The sequence below is a fragment of the Mauremys mutica genome, chromosome 2 (assembly GCF_020497125.1).
Source record: "Mauremys mutica isolate MM-2020 ecotype Southern chromosome 2, ASM2049712v1, whole genome shotgun sequence".
Taxonomy (NCBI): Eukaryota; Metazoa; Chordata; order Testudines; family Geoemydidae; genus Mauremys; species Mauremys mutica.
Window position 1 is genome coordinate 83394232 of NC_059073.1, and position 15258 is coordinate 83409489.

General features: G+C 42.4%; 1 protein-coding gene across 1 annotated transcript in view; it reads right to left on the reverse strand.

The window, feature by feature from the left end:
• Positions 1-403: 403 nt before the first annotated feature.
• LAMA3 (laminin subunit alpha 3) overlaps positions 404-15258 on the reverse strand; it is a 178186-nt gene continuing 163331 nt past the window's right edge. The window contains exons 67-78 of the mRNA XM_045004766.1: positions 12348-12488; positions 11822-11952; positions 10696-10830; positions 8857-9001; positions 8398-8567; positions 7256-7445; positions 6411-6551; positions 5310-5469; positions 4972-5102; positions 3398-3491; positions 2904-3023; positions 404-1147 (exon numbers count right to left, since the gene is read on the reverse strand). Coding sequence (XP_044860701.1) covers positions 1002-1147; positions 2904-3023; positions 3398-3491; positions 4972-5102; positions 5310-5469; positions 6411-6551; positions 7256-7445; positions 8398-8567; positions 8857-9001; positions 10696-10830; positions 11822-11952; positions 12348-12488 — 1704 coding nt within the window. The 3' untranslated portion in view covers positions 404-1001. The remainder of the gene's footprint in view (positions 1148-2903; positions 3024-3397; positions 3492-4971; positions 5103-5309; positions 5470-6410; positions 6552-7255; positions 7446-8397; positions 8568-8856; positions 9002-10695; positions 10831-11821; positions 11953-12347; positions 12489-15258) is intronic.

The following is a 15258-nucleotide window of genomic DNA, read 5'->3' on the forward strand; positions in this document are numbered from 1 at the left end:
AAAAAGGGTTCTGTGGGGTAAGGGATCATGGTCAGACAAACTTGAATGTCAAACGAAGCATTTTCTTGGTTTTAGTGTTGCAGTTTGTGCTGTATAAATGACAGTGTGCTCAGGACTTCAGTGTTAATAAATCGGTCTTGTCTTCGTTTCATCAGGAAAACAAACGGAGCATCTATCCTGGTTCTGAAAGCCACAGGGAAAGTTCTCCTAATCAGAAGTGTTTCATATCTAAATTCTGTTGACCAGAAACGATGGGCCCAGTCCCACTTACTCAGGCAAGCTGTCTCCTTGAAGTCAATGGGCTTACTCACATAAACCAAGCAGGATTTGGCCACGATGAAAAACAAGTTAAGGAAAAAGCCGTGTTAAAAGAATTTTACAACCAAATAAGAATATGGAAGACTTTAAAAGAGCATATTCCATTTATTTGGCCCTAGAACTCTTAACACAGCAACAATCTTCCAGAGTTCCACTCTTTAAAGTGCTTCAAACTCCATTTATATTATTATTAACATTAATGTACACTTCAGTATAAACGCTGTTCATCAACCCAAAGAAATGTATATATTTGTATAAAGTTTTTGATATTAGGCCAGATTCTGCAGTCACTCACACCAGCGTAAATCCAAAATAACTCCAGCTAAGTCAATGGAGTTAGTTTAATGCTACACCAGGGAGGATGAAAGCAGCATTTGGCCCACTATGTGTATAAACAATACTATTTTATATTTTATGTATATATCTCACACACCCAATGAATTGCCCGGGAAAGCAGTCAAATGTAATAAGGAGTCTAACAAAGCCAATACTTTTAATTAGCTTTGCAACAGGCCACCATTCCAGAAGATGCATCAACTTGTAAGCCATTTTGAACATCATAATTGACGAGAGTAACACAGTGATCAGGGAAGGAGAACCCATATTGCAGTAATTCATACAGTACATCAGGAGACCCAATGCAACGAGGGTACAAATAATTCCCTTATTATGTAATGGCAGAGTTAATTGGCAGGGCATCCATTCAAGCTGACTGCACCATGAACCTCTGAAATTTTGCTGACAGAGACTGCTTTGTCATTTATTTTAATGTTCTGCAGACAGCCAAGGAACGAGTCCCGAACAGGAAGCAAAGGTGTTTCCAAATTTGCTGTAAAGACAAGGAAGAAAGAGCAGCTAAATAATGGGAGCTGTTTTGTAAAGCACTGAATACAACAGGCTGGTGGCTTTAAGATGTTCCATTTGGTTATTGAAAGGATTGGCTAGTCTTTGCTTTCAGAATGTAATATGATACCAACATTCCAAGTTGAACTAAACTAATTTACTATGGCAAATAAAATAATTTAAAAAATTATTGCACATTTTATCATGTTTTGCTGTTATGAACGGGGTGAAACCTTGCTATGAGTTGAGTTAAAAGCTCAGTGAGATTGATGGGTCTGAATGCACCCTTCACTTAATAGAACAGGAGTACTTGTGGCACCTTAGAGACTAACAAATTGTACTCCTGTTCTTTTTGCGGATACAGACTAACACGGATGCTACTCTGAAACCCTTCAGTTAATGTAACTGGAAGGATAAATTCATCTCAAGCCTTCACCTATAACAAAAGGAGTATGTGAACCTTCTCTGGAGTTTTGGACTACATGGGTGGAGTGGCTTTTTGTGAGCATTGTTTTGGTGGGGGGCAGAGGGAGAAACACACAACCAGGCAGTGACTGAGACAGCATGGAGTGACCCCGAGAGAAGCCTAGAGAGAAGTGCTGGGTTGGGGGTGCTGGCTGAAAGAAGTTTGGGCCTGTAAGCTAAGAAGCTTCTCCGTTCTGCTTTTGGTTCCTCCTGCATTCAGAGAAGCAGGACTTTGTATAAATGAAAATATCAGACTACAGCATCAGTTTTTACTCCCAACTGGAACATCCCGAGGACACCTAATGTAGACTGTGTGAAAACAGAGAGGGGGCATCAGACCCAATATAAATACTGTAATGTTTATAGTGTTACCCCCTTTTTACCCTGGTGGCTAGTCAGAGTTCCCTTGGCTCATGGGCCTAGCTTGAGGGAGGGGGGATGCAGAAAAGAGGAAACATCAGGTCTGTAGCTACCTCTGCCTTCCTCAATGCCCCAATTCATTTCTACAGTAGCATTTTTTCCCTCTCTCCTGCCCCAAATTTCACCTAACAGAATGGTGACTCCTGCAGCACAAAAAAGCTGACCCTGATGGTGGGACTAGGGCCAGTGGCTAGTAGAGAGCTACTGACAGCACAGACCCTGATGGAGCCAGGCAGGCTTGGGGGTGGTGGGGAGGCTGAGAAGCAGTGCAAACACACAGGGTCCACAATGGATGGCATTGACCTCCAAAGATAATATATCTCTGTGTTTCAAGTGGTAGACCCTCTACCAATTCGGGGGTGGGGGGGTTTGGTTGACATATGAAAGTTATATTGGCATAGCTATGTAAGTTGAGGTATGAAAATACCACTCCCCTGACCGATGTAGCTATGCCAGCCTAAGCTCCAGTGTAGACATAGCTATGTCAACTGAAGAGTGCTTCTGTTGAGGTAATTAATGTTGTTCAGGGAGGCGGTGTTCCTACACAGACAGAAAAATGCCTTCTAATGGCATAGGCTGCATCTATGCTACAGGGCTATGCCTGCCTGTATTGTAGACATAGAGAGTGAGTGAATGAGTGAGTGAGTGAGTGTGTGTGTGTGTGTGTGTGTGCGCGTGCGAGACCCTGCCTACCTGACAAAAAATGATGAGATAATACAAGTTAAGTCTCCTGTCACCTGAGTGTTTTTTCCCTTATAGGAGATGATATGGTCCATAGTGTGTTTGATTTTTTTCTTTCATAAAAAGAAACAAAACACCAGGAGGAGCAACGAAACATTAACTTGAAGTAATATTACCTGGAACTCTTCCAAAATAAAGTGGATGACCCACGTTAGCAGAAAGTGAGGCAGATGATCCAACGGTGTAGTTGCTCTTTGCATCCACATCTAGGTGCACAATGTTCTGTTTCTGAGTTACTGTAAGGAATTTGGTAAATCAGTAACTTTGCTCCAGTCTAGCCATGACCTACTATTTTAAGAAGTGTTTGTCTTGCAGGAGTGTGATTTATAGGGGAAGTTTTATTTCACTATATTTCCAAGTAAAACTGACATATACCAAAATACCTATGGGGATGAGAAAGTGTTCAACATAAAAGCCCGAAGGTTCTCTTCTCGACATGCAGTCTTAAAAAATTACAACCTGTTGTTATTCTAAAGAGTGTTCTCAGAAAAAACAGCAATGGAATTATTTAGTATATAAGAGGATAGGCATTAAATTTAGGGCTGCGGCAATCTTTTTTGTTCTTTCCATCCATTCCAGTTTCAGAAGAGCAGGCAAGAGGATACAGTACCTGCTATGGAGTGCCACTGTCCATCACATAGAGACCACTGAGGAGTGACGGATGTCTGGAACTCTGCAGCACCATTATTTCTAGAGGCAGTGACCTGTAAAACATCTTTCAAGTTACTAGGGAAAAGAAAGGAGTGACAAGAGACTATCCGACTTTAAACAATTACTGAACTCACTGACTGGTGCATTTCACCAACACTTTAAAAGGCACAGTCAAAATATTTGTATTCCCAAACAGTCTTCCTTAAAGGAAGTAGATTCCATTTACAGAGTCCTAAGAGAGGATAGTGTATACTCTATACCAGTGGTTCCCAAACGGGGGTTCACGAAATGTTACAGGGGGTTCTCGGGAAAAAATTCCTTAATGGCGGACAGAGCTGTCCCTAGGGGCCCTTGGCAGCACAGGACCAGCAGCCCGGAGCCCCTGGACTTCCATGAACTAAGCAGATCAAAGCAAGCATATCTATCACAGTGAGAAGATTTAACCTTTAACCTAAGTAATGGAAAGGGAGGTGGATATTTTTTGCTGTTTTTAAAATTAAATAGGCAGCTAGTATTTTTTTTTAAATTATTATGAAGAACAAGTTTAAGCTTTGTTGTAACGTGTGTTGTTTGCCTGAACTGCTCAAGACCTGAATGCTTGTGTAGGAGGAACTCTTTGAGTTGGCTTCTTAAATACCTTCATGCTGTTTCACATCTGATACTTCTTGATGAAACATAGGAGCCTTGTCTTATAACAGGCTTATTCAAAGTGATACAGGCTATGAAAGGGAGATCTTGTGTTGCCATTTTCATAATAATAAAAATAGTGTAATGATAAATAATAATAGTGTGTAATATGCATGTCATAAAAACAAATTTTATATTTCCAAGATCACCGCTTTTATAATTTATACTCAGGTAAAAGAGAAAAGGAGAGGGTTCACGAGACTTGACATTTTGGTGAAAGGGGTTCACAGGTTGTTAAAGTCTGGGAACCATTGCTCTATACATACATAAATCCACTCCCTTGCCTCCTTCCCCGGGTTTCCTTCAACTCCCCTGACACACCCTTCAGCTATTGAAAAAGATACTAAAATAGAACTGCTGAGATTCTGCAATGGGTGTGTGCAGAAAGCTACAGAGAAACTACACAGGGAGTGCACAGAGCAGTCAATGCTCCATGGTTGCACTCTTCCTAGCAGCCTGGTGAAGGCTAAAGGAGAAGTAAGGGCACATGGTTCCATGATCCACTGGCCTAAACCCTTGTAGATTTTTGTAGGAGCAGAGTACCACAGGTGTTCCTTGTCCTGAGGAGAGAAGGATTCTCTGACACTTCCCTTCACCGTGCACTGGCTATCATGGAGCTGCCTGATGGAAGCCTGCGTGCATACAGTGGAAACTGCTCATACTGGTATGGTAGCAAATTTAAGGTTCACACTCCCCAGAGATGGTTATAAGACACCATCATGAAGTTTTCAAATGTATTTTTAATGTGGTTTTCTTTTGTACGAAGTTAATTTGGTGTTCAAAGTAAGGTGCCTCTCTTCTTAGTTATGGTAATACAATTCAAACAGAAATAAACCCCACACTCACCTTTCCTGCCTCCATGTAAACAGTTAAATAGTTGCCTTGTTTGTTTCCAGTATGGAGTAGGACACCTGTTAGACTTCTCACACGAATGTTAAATATGATCTTAAATTCCAAATCCATCACAAAAGAGTTATCTGCAGGTGTGAGAAGGGAGGAGGGAGAATAATTAGAACAGCACATTAAAAAGGGGAAGAGTATCACCTATATATATACACACGTACAACATGGAGCTATATCTATATGATATAATAAACTGATATTTATATATGTATGTCTCTATCTATCTATGTGGATTATATAATAAAGACATAGCTCCATGTAGCGATTGCTACACTACTTACCAATGACAATATATCCCTCTTCATTAAAGAAATATATCCCAGTCTCCAAAGAGCCATCCAAACACGGAGGGACACCAGTGTTTCGATCAGGTGTGTTCAGGGGCTTTCCATTCATTTTAAAATTTCTCAGGCAACCTACAAAACTCTTTCTTGGTATATTCTGAAAACATATTTAAAAACATGAGTAATAATAATAATTAATAATTAATAATAATATAACAAATTAAAGCATGATGGCTATTATTTTAGTAACAGATCAGCCAAGCAATTCTTTAGCACTTTTTGATGGTGGAAAACCCAAGTATGAAATGCACCTAAAGACTGTCCCTGATACAGTGAAAATGTGTAGTATGTCATGAAAGAAATACCCGTAAACCACGAAAGAGTCAAGCATGCTAGAAAAGTTGAAATCTTGAAAGGGTTATTGCAAAATCTTATTTGTAGAATAGCTGTCTTCCAATGATGCATCAAAATGTTGACGGTCTAACAGTCTAATTCTGATTTCAAATACTAACCACCCACCCCAAACAACTATTGTGTAGTGATGCACATACTTAACAGGTCATTTTTAAAGGTAACAGAGGCAATGCATACCTAAGATTAGACTCAGGTTCTACATCTATAATCCCTCCTAAAAGCACAGTGATTAGTAAGTGGGAATCCCTCCCTCTGGTATTGGCAGCAAAGAATCCTGTGGCACCTTATTAGACTAACAGACTATTGATCCCTCTGGTATTGAATATTACTAAATCTAGTTTAGCTGGAGACACCTTAAGTATCTGCTAAAGTGAACACTCTAAGGGGAAGAGGTGCTCTTGGAGAAAAGAGGAATTCAACTTTTGGAGGTAAAGGGGAATCAGGAGCAGCACATGGCTGCAATCGATTTATAGACCGAAATGCTGATAATTTGAGGGCTGAGCACACAGTTGGGGAAGGGAGGGCGTCTATAATTAGGAATTTGCGGACACCATGTATAGATGACCTTAGTCTAAATGATGATGATCTAAATCCCTCTCATCATTATGACCTCCCTTTACAATACTTCAGTGTCTTCATTTACAGTGCAATGAAAAAAACACCCTCAAATTCTCCATTATTTACCTGTACTTTCAGGGATGGAAGCCCACCCAGATAGACTGGTGGCTTAGTGCTGAAGGTGGAATTACTTGCCAGTTTTCCTTCCCTGGCCCTCAGACCATCAATAACAAGATGGCCATTCTTCCCATGCATACTGAATACCACCTTTGTGGGGGAAAGCATAATTACCATTAGACACATTGGGTGGGATTTCAAAATCACTTATGTGAGGTAGAAGCACAAGTCCCAGTGAAAGTCAATGGAACTTGCGCTCCTAAATCATTTTGGTACTTCTGAAAACCCTATCCATCAAGTTATAGACAGTATAGTCCTAAAATCAGCACACATTTTTGAGGCTCACTTGAAACTAGCAAAAATATAAAGAAAGTAGGTGGGCAAAATGCTTTTTCAAATACCTTATCATTCAAAAACTGGGAGTATTTTGCACATCAGTTATCCAGGTTCCTTGTTTTTCCTTACTCTGGTGTATAACCAGAGTAATTCCACTGACTCTCTAGATATACACCAACGGGCATCAGAAAAATGCCTTATACCATAATGTCCCTACCCCACAGACACATACTATCTACCTTAATGTTCCCTTTTTGGGGGGAACTTTCCTAAAGTAATACAAGTATTGTTACAATACTAACTGCATTAGAACTAGGCCACTGCCATGAGCTTTTTGACAACGAAGACCTGTCATCCACATGAACCTTCAGTCATAATAACTATCTCCACAAGGTTGAGGTGAATATACTCCCAGCATTTTAAAATGCTGAGCACTTACGACTGTGCATATTAAACGATGGTTCATGTTTTGCAATGGTTCACACAGTTAATTCTGTCCTAACTGTTGTAATACTTACAGTATGCCACTGCCCATCATTGTATTTTGCTTTGCTTTTGATTTTAATTTTCTTTCCTCCAGCACCAAATGAAAAGACAAAACGTCCCTTGGAAATGTAAAGAGCCATATAAGAGCTCTCAGGCTTATTTCCCACAAAAAATATCATTCCTCCCGATGATGGAGTCCGTACGTCTACTGAAAAATGTGACCTTTAGTGGAAAGAGGATCAGAGAAGACATTAAAATATGGCCTTGTTTTGCTTACTGTCATACCCTTTCCATACCCTTTTGAAAGATGCAAGTGGCCAGATTCTGCTCTCACTTATACCAGTGTAAATCAGGAGTCACTTCACTGAAGTTGTTGGAATTATCAGTATAAGACTGGATATAAATGTGATCAGAAACATTATATTTATTGTCATTGTGCTGTGCAGGAAGTTACATGTGAATTCAATTGGAACAAACATACATATTCCTATAATACCAGTACAGCAAAGTGAGATTACTATTAAGTATTTGAATGTTGATGATGTACTCAGTACTGTAGAGAATATAGAGTAGACAAGGCCAGCGGATATCGTCACTGTTTGGTAGCCACTGAATTTAATTAAAAATCCTCTCTGAACAGAAAGGACATATAGTGTGTCCTGAATTCTAGTTTTGGCAAACCAAGAGAAGAAGGAACTTTGACAGACAAGGACACTCTTCTGAAAAACCCGGTCATCAGTCTCAGAGTTCCATCCCAGAAACCAGTCTGGTCTTAACTGTTATAATGGAATGTAGGGAGAGAGTGTTTGACCTATAAACACAAGTTGAACAATTTGTTAACACAATAGTGGCTTTTGGAATCATAATTATGTGGTACACCATTCACATTTCTGAATGTGGGCTGAAGTCGGCAGATTTAGATTCTTGGATTGGGCCTCAATGTGCACTAAATTCAAGCATCTCATTCCAGGCAACCTGTTCAGTTTTGTTTTGTAGAAACAATGATTGGGAGAAAAAGTTCTCTGTCAAGCCCTTAACAGAACAATCAGGGTGCACCCCATTACTCTCAAAGAGATGCACATTGAGAAATCATAACCCTTACCACCTAAAGGCTAGGCTCAAGGTTCATTGAAGAATACAGCATTAGAAGTTGAGTGGAGAACTGTTGCATTACCTGTCTGTCACTGATGCCTGAGAAAGTGTATACAGCAAATGACTGTTGGGAGTGTTGCCAAACTGATAAGCTCCATTGATGAAATTTAGCTGAGTAGGTAAAGCACAGCTTTTCTGGTCTAGCTGCACTTCAGCACCTGTCAGGTAAGCAAGGTGCTTTTCCTTCTGTAACTGCAAGGCAGAATTTAAATCTTTAATATGGATAACTGAGATGATAATTCAATATACATATTTCATAGTTCCCATCAGAATCAGTCAACACCCTCCTTCGAGTGTCTGATGAACTGTTATCACTCTGGAGAGGTATATACTGGGGATGAGATATGGAGAAGGGAGACCCTGCTCCAGATGCTAGATGGAAAAGGAGTAACATCAGTTCCTCAACCCTGCCAGCTCATGTTGGTGGAGCCTAAGCCTGAGAATCAGTGTGGACTGGAGTTTATAGTAAACATAAACATACCTCGAAAATCTTAGAGCTGTGAGGATCTGCTAATTCTTTCAGCAGCATTGGCTGGGGTGACTTGTATATCCTGCAGGCTCCCACAGATACACCAGTCTTCTCAGTATAATTGACTAGATTTTGAACTTGAGGGAGCTGACCTGTCCTAGAATGAGGAATAAACATGAGGAATGAAAATGTGCAATGAGTGCTATAGGAGACCACCCTTTATCATCCCTATTCTTTAATGAAAACCACCATGTATTCTAGACCTGCATTGTTTGGATACATAGCCTTACAAGGTAGATCTACTCTCAATTACAGTCTGTTCAAGGGACATCTACCAATTTTCACTTGTCACAATAGTATGATTTATATTAGTGATCCTAAACTCTTGGCACAGGCACATCCAGAATTACTGTCATAAGAACTCATATATTTTGTATTAGCATGTGATGTCACCAGGAAATCCCAACCACTTATACAGTAGGTGGCATATAGCATCCAGTGCTGTACCTCTGGGAGTTTTAGCAGGCCAAGCCTAAATAAAAGTATCAGCTGCTTCCTTGGAGAGGGAAAAAATCCTTGAAGATGCTGCATGACCTATTGGGTGGAAAGGTTGTGAAAAATGAAAGGTGTTTGTAGTTCTTGCCTGAAACATCCCACGTCTGCTACAGCCATACTACTGTATGGTAAGCCACTGCTTGTTGCATCCTCGACTGAATTTAGGAGCCTACCAAAAACTACTTACTTGAAAAAATGCTGTTGCCATTGAGAAAAGGGAGCTGGAATACAGTAACCCTGGCAGTGTCAGACCTTCTGGACTAGATTAAGAGGTTTTGTTGATTAGCAATAGAAGAGGATTGGTCAAGTCAAACCTACAGTCTTGCTAAATCAGCCACATTCCCACTCAACTGGATCCCCAAGTGTGAGGGCTAAAAAGATATCAGTTTGTTACTGCGCAACTCTGCCCTGTTGCCAGAAACACTCTTATACCAGTCTTCTTTGTGCAAAGGCTAAATCAATGAGAATAAATGTACACATACTGTATGTAGGTTGTAAGGTTAAAGGGATCTCTCCAATTTTGGTAGATCACAGATGGACAGGGAGGTTAGTATACATGTTGCACAACTTCACAATGTTAAGGCAAAGATTTAATGAAGATATATACAAACCATAAATACATCATAATTTTTGTGAAACCACACACACTCACGCACATCTAAACACTCAATAGTCAGCGGAAACAAGCAGGCCCCAGCTGGGAGAATACCTGTGATAGGAATTAACCTAATGAAAGAAAACACTTAAGGTGAAATTTCTCTTCTAAATTGGGCTTGCAAAGATGTATCTACCACCAGGTGGATGTGGAGGGAAAAAACTGAGTAACAAATGGGTAACATAAACCAGCAATCGGGTCTTTTTACAAGTACCCCCATATGTTGATGTAATTATTAATTTTGCATATGCAAATGTTTCTTGCTCATGCAATTATCTAGCTGCACATGTATTTTTTATGAGTATAATTTAGGCACAGGTGTTTGAAAATTTTGGGCCTTGCAATATACCCATTCCAATATAATGATGCTTTTAAATCAAACTTCTAGTGAAGGAATACAATTCAGAGTGGTCTTCCAAAATATCAAAAGATCAAACTCCATTAAATCTTACAAAAGTGATGAATTGGTCAAATACATGAATTGATTTGTAGTGCAACAAGGTTATGCATTCAGCAAGGTTTCATGTATCTAGAAGAAATGGAGATTAGTGAGAAGAAATTCGAATTACTCATAAAGGAAAACAGGTCATTTCTCTCTTTACCCCAATATCTGCAACTGCAAATATTCCCAAGTTAAGTACCTTTGTATAAAGACATTGGAGATGCAGCCTTCAAAATCATCCCCACCCAATCTTATAGAATAACTTAATTTTTTAGACATTCCTTGAGGTTCAACAGCCATTGACACAGGCAAGTCATCAACCAGCAGCCTGACCCTGAAACAAGATGAATACAAATAAGAGTGAAAAATTTAGGAAAAACACACTACCAGCTAAATTAATTTTTTTTAAAGAAAGATCTGACACACACATGCCTTCCAGTTACATTTTAATTCTGATGGCATTTACAGGCCTGGTCTCCTATCACTTCCTGGGTTTTATGCCAGTACTAGTTCATTGACTTAACCGTATTTAAAATGGTGCAGTACAGTTATAATGAGAGCAGAATGTAGCCTTACATTCTTTGGGTGAGATCTTGGCCTCAGTGAAGTCAACAGCACAACTTCCATTGACTTCAATGGAGCCAGGATTCTACCCCTTATGCCAAAAGGAAACAGAATTTGACAAGTTGGACACTGCTACTACAGAAAAACTCTGAACTTTATCACTAGCCCAAGGCTTTAATACAATTTCAAACCCTTCTCTTTTAGCTAGCACAAGTTTTTATATAACCCTATAGAGACCAGTGTGTTTTAGAAGTCATCTAATTTTCAGTAAATTGGATAAATTTTAGTAAATTGTCTCTATATATCAGATCGATATTGAGAAAATTAGGAGAGCTATTACCCTTCCTCCTCAGGCCTGTAAAACAGCTGCATTAGACAGGTTTGCAATTTACACTCAAAGATGCGAAGACTATGAGTGTGAGAAGCTCTCCAAAGCTATGTCTTGCCCAACCACAGAGAAAGACACTTAGTGCACAGAAAAGCAGATTCAAGCCTTTTGGTTTGAAAGCTCAGACTACCAGTGTTGCTGTGAAGTTCAGGAGCTGAACTGGAACTCAGTAGGTACTGACATGCAAATACACAGACCAAGAATCTTCCGGTGCTTCAGAATGTCCATATCCACTGCTAGCACGATTCAGAATTTAGTTTTAACTCTTTACCATTTTATAACCAAACATCAGGTCAAGCAAACATTCTACAATCTTCTCTTTCTAACCAAGGCTTGCAGTCCATTCAAAAACCAAACACAAAACTGGACTTACATGTTGTCATCTTTGATTACTGACACATAATGCATTGAACCATCTTCATATTTCTTGCTGGATTGTTTTTCCTCATCTGTCATCTTTACGATTACAAAGCCGTCTCTCAGAAAGATGCTAAGCATAGAAGACTAAAAAAATAAAATAATCCTATAAAGTTATCATTATAAGCAGCTTCAGGTTTTCCTGATATCACCATGAACCCAATTCCCAACGGTAAGTCAGGATGGCAGTGTGCACTGCTCCCAAGAGTTCTTGGAATCCAACATGGCTCCGTGGGAAGAAAACTTCCTTCCCACAAAACTGTTCTGGGCCACCCCAAAAACTACTTCTCCCAGGCTAATCTCCCAAATCATACTGCTCCAGAGCCCCTGCAACTAACACAGCTCCTAGAGAAGAGAAGAGACGAAGGTTTCTAACCATCAGAGGAGTGAAGTTTCTGCAAGAAATTGAGATTTTGAAAAATGTTCCTGTCCCAAACAGACATGAATTTTCTTATCCAGAAACAAAAATGAATGTTTCATACCAATATATTGTAATTTAATAACGTTCCACTGGGTGCCAACGCACGAAAGCCGAATCCGACTTGGAAATTGCTGGGAAATGGGAAACCCTCATTATTCAAATCCAGTATTCCGTTCTTGGAGAAAGTTGCAGATCTCACAAGCTAAAAGGCAACAAGATGATGAATTAGGTTTTCATGTATCACTTTTTTTACTGGACTGCCTAAAGTAAGTTATGAAATTGGTCTCTCATTCTTTTATTCAAGCTAATATACACATGAATGGACTCTACCTGAAAACATATAATAGACAAATTGAGAGTATGGTACCTGAGTTTCCAAGTACAGAACAAGTATATACACTTTGTTGGCATCCATGGAGTCAATCTTGATTTGAACCAGTGTAAGTAAACTGAGGCCCGTTTAGTATAATACACGCTCTGCTCTGTTTACTGTCTACGTTATCAGAAAAGGCCAGCTGATTTTATATTCAAAGACAAAAAGTAGGCAGGCAGGGTTGGATTCCACCTGAATGAATTTTGAACTGGAATGAGTACATTCAGATTTGAATCTCTTTCATTCATCCATTAGGCAGTGAGGCGAAGAGTGCTGTAGTGGCAGCAGACTCAACCTCAGTGAAAAGGGAGGAGGAGAAGTGACAACAGTCTTTCAACAGGAAGTGGCTACCATGAATAAACCAAGTGGCATTCACAGAGTTGAAAGGGAGTCCCACCCAGATGGCTGCAGCAGGGAGAATAGTGGTGGCGGCAAAGGGCTCTGGGGATGGATTTGCACGTTTGAAGTTGTAACAGCCATGGGATGCGGACAAAAACTCAGAGGATCCATCAGGGGTAGGAAAAGGAAGTAAGAGATGACTACCTATGCAGACCCCATACACAATTAATGTCACCCAATACGTTCCTCAAAGTAGAGACAGCTACTGGTCCACTAGTCTCATTTTTCAAGATTATTTAAGAATGTCAATTGCAAAAAGTTCATAACTTGAGAATCTGGAAAAATGCTGGAAGACTAGAAGAGTGCTAACACTGTGCCAGTATTCAAAAATGGCAAGCGGTATGATCTGAATAACTATAGACTGGTTAGCCTGACATCAGACCTAGGCAGAACAGTGGACAAGCTGATACAGGATTCAACTGATAAATAATTGAAGTACAGGAATACAATTAAGGACAGTCAATATGATTTTATGGAAATGAAAGTCTGATCAAACAAACCAGATTCCATGCTTTGATGAGATTAAAAGTTTGATTGATAAAGATAACTGCATAGATGTAATATATTTAGACTTTTGTAAGTCATTTGACTTAGTACGTCTGACATTCTGACTGAAAATTTAGAACTATGCAATATCACAGGTTAAATGGATTAAGAACTGGCTGACATCTCAAAAAGTAGTTGTCAAAGGGGAATCATCATTGAGTGGGGGGGAGTGTAGTGAGGTGGTCACCCCACTCAGGTCCAGAGGGGTTAAAAACAGCCCTGGGAGGGGGCTCTGGCTGGAGAAAGCAGGTTTAAGGCTGGGCTGACTGGGGGAAGTGGCTGCAGCTGGGGCCACGCCCCAAACAGACTCAGCTGGCCATATAAAGGCAGAGAAGTAGGGTGACCAGACGTCCCAATTTTATCGGGACTGTCCCGATATTTGCTTGTTTGTCCCGCGTCCCGACCAATGTTAGGTCGGGACACTGGACAAACAAGCAAAGGCTCCGGAGCCCGAAGGGCTCGCGCCCTCCCCTGCCCCGACTCCGCCCCCTCCTTCCCCCATTGGATCCTTTCCCAAATCCTCGCCCCCATCCCCGCCCCCTCACTGCCCCATTGTCTCCCTCCCCAAATCCCCGCCTCTTTCCAAGCATGCCATGCCCAGGAGACTCAGGGGAGTGCGGGGCCGGGGTGAGTGTGAGTCTGGCCTGGCCCCGAGCAGGCAGGACTTGGGTGCGGTACCTGGAAGGAGAGTAGGGGGGCGGCCCGTGGGGCTAGGTGGCGGCTGTTCTCCCCACCTGGGCAGGGGACTCGGGAGCAGCCGCTGCTGCAGCTCCCACTGCTGGGGGGGTGGGGGGAAGTGGCCAAGCACGTGGCGCTCGGCGGCTGCGGCTTTGGTGCCCGGGCCCGAACCCCCCGAGCCCGGGCCTGCTGCGGGGCAGCGCGCACACTGCGCTCAGCCCCTGGCCAGTCGCGTCTGGGCTGGCTGCCCAGCTGGTGCAATCCCGTGGCGGAGGCATCGGCAGCCCAGTCCCGTTCGTTCCCCTGCAGGACCCGAGCGGGATGCGGGGGGCTGGGGCCTGCTGCCCCCACTCCGAGGCCGCCCGCAGGATTGCACCAGCTGGGCAGCCAGCCCAGACGCGAGTGGCCAGGGGCTGGGTATGCGCAGCGTGCGCGCTGGGTCCCCGCAGCAGGCCCGGGCTCGGGGGGTTCGTGGGCGCCAGAGCCACAGCTGCCGAGCTTGGCCAGCGGCCGCTTCCTCCCGCCACGGCAGTGGGAGCTGCAGCAGCGGCTGCTCCCGAGTCCTGCTGCCCAGATGGGGAGAACAGCCGCTGCCTGGCCCCGCAGGCCACCCCGTACTCTCCCTCCAGATACCGCGCCTGAGTCCTGCCTGCTCGGGGCCAGGCTGGACTCACACTCACCCCGGCCCCATGCTCCCCTGAGTCTCCCGGGCCTCCCTCCAGCGCTTGCGGAGGGAGGAGGAATCGGGGGTGGGGGATTTTTTTTTTTTTGCTCTGCCGCCATTTTTTCCCCCTCTGCCCCCGCCCCGCCCCCCCGCGTCCCGATATTTGACCTGGGTGATCTGGTCACCCTACAGAGAAGCCAGGGCAGACAGGGAGTCTCCCTCTGTTTGTTGAGGGAGAAGGGCCTGGCTGCTTAGAAGCTGGGAAAGGTACCTAGAGTGGAGCAAGGCTGGGGAAAGGCTAGAAGAGCTGGG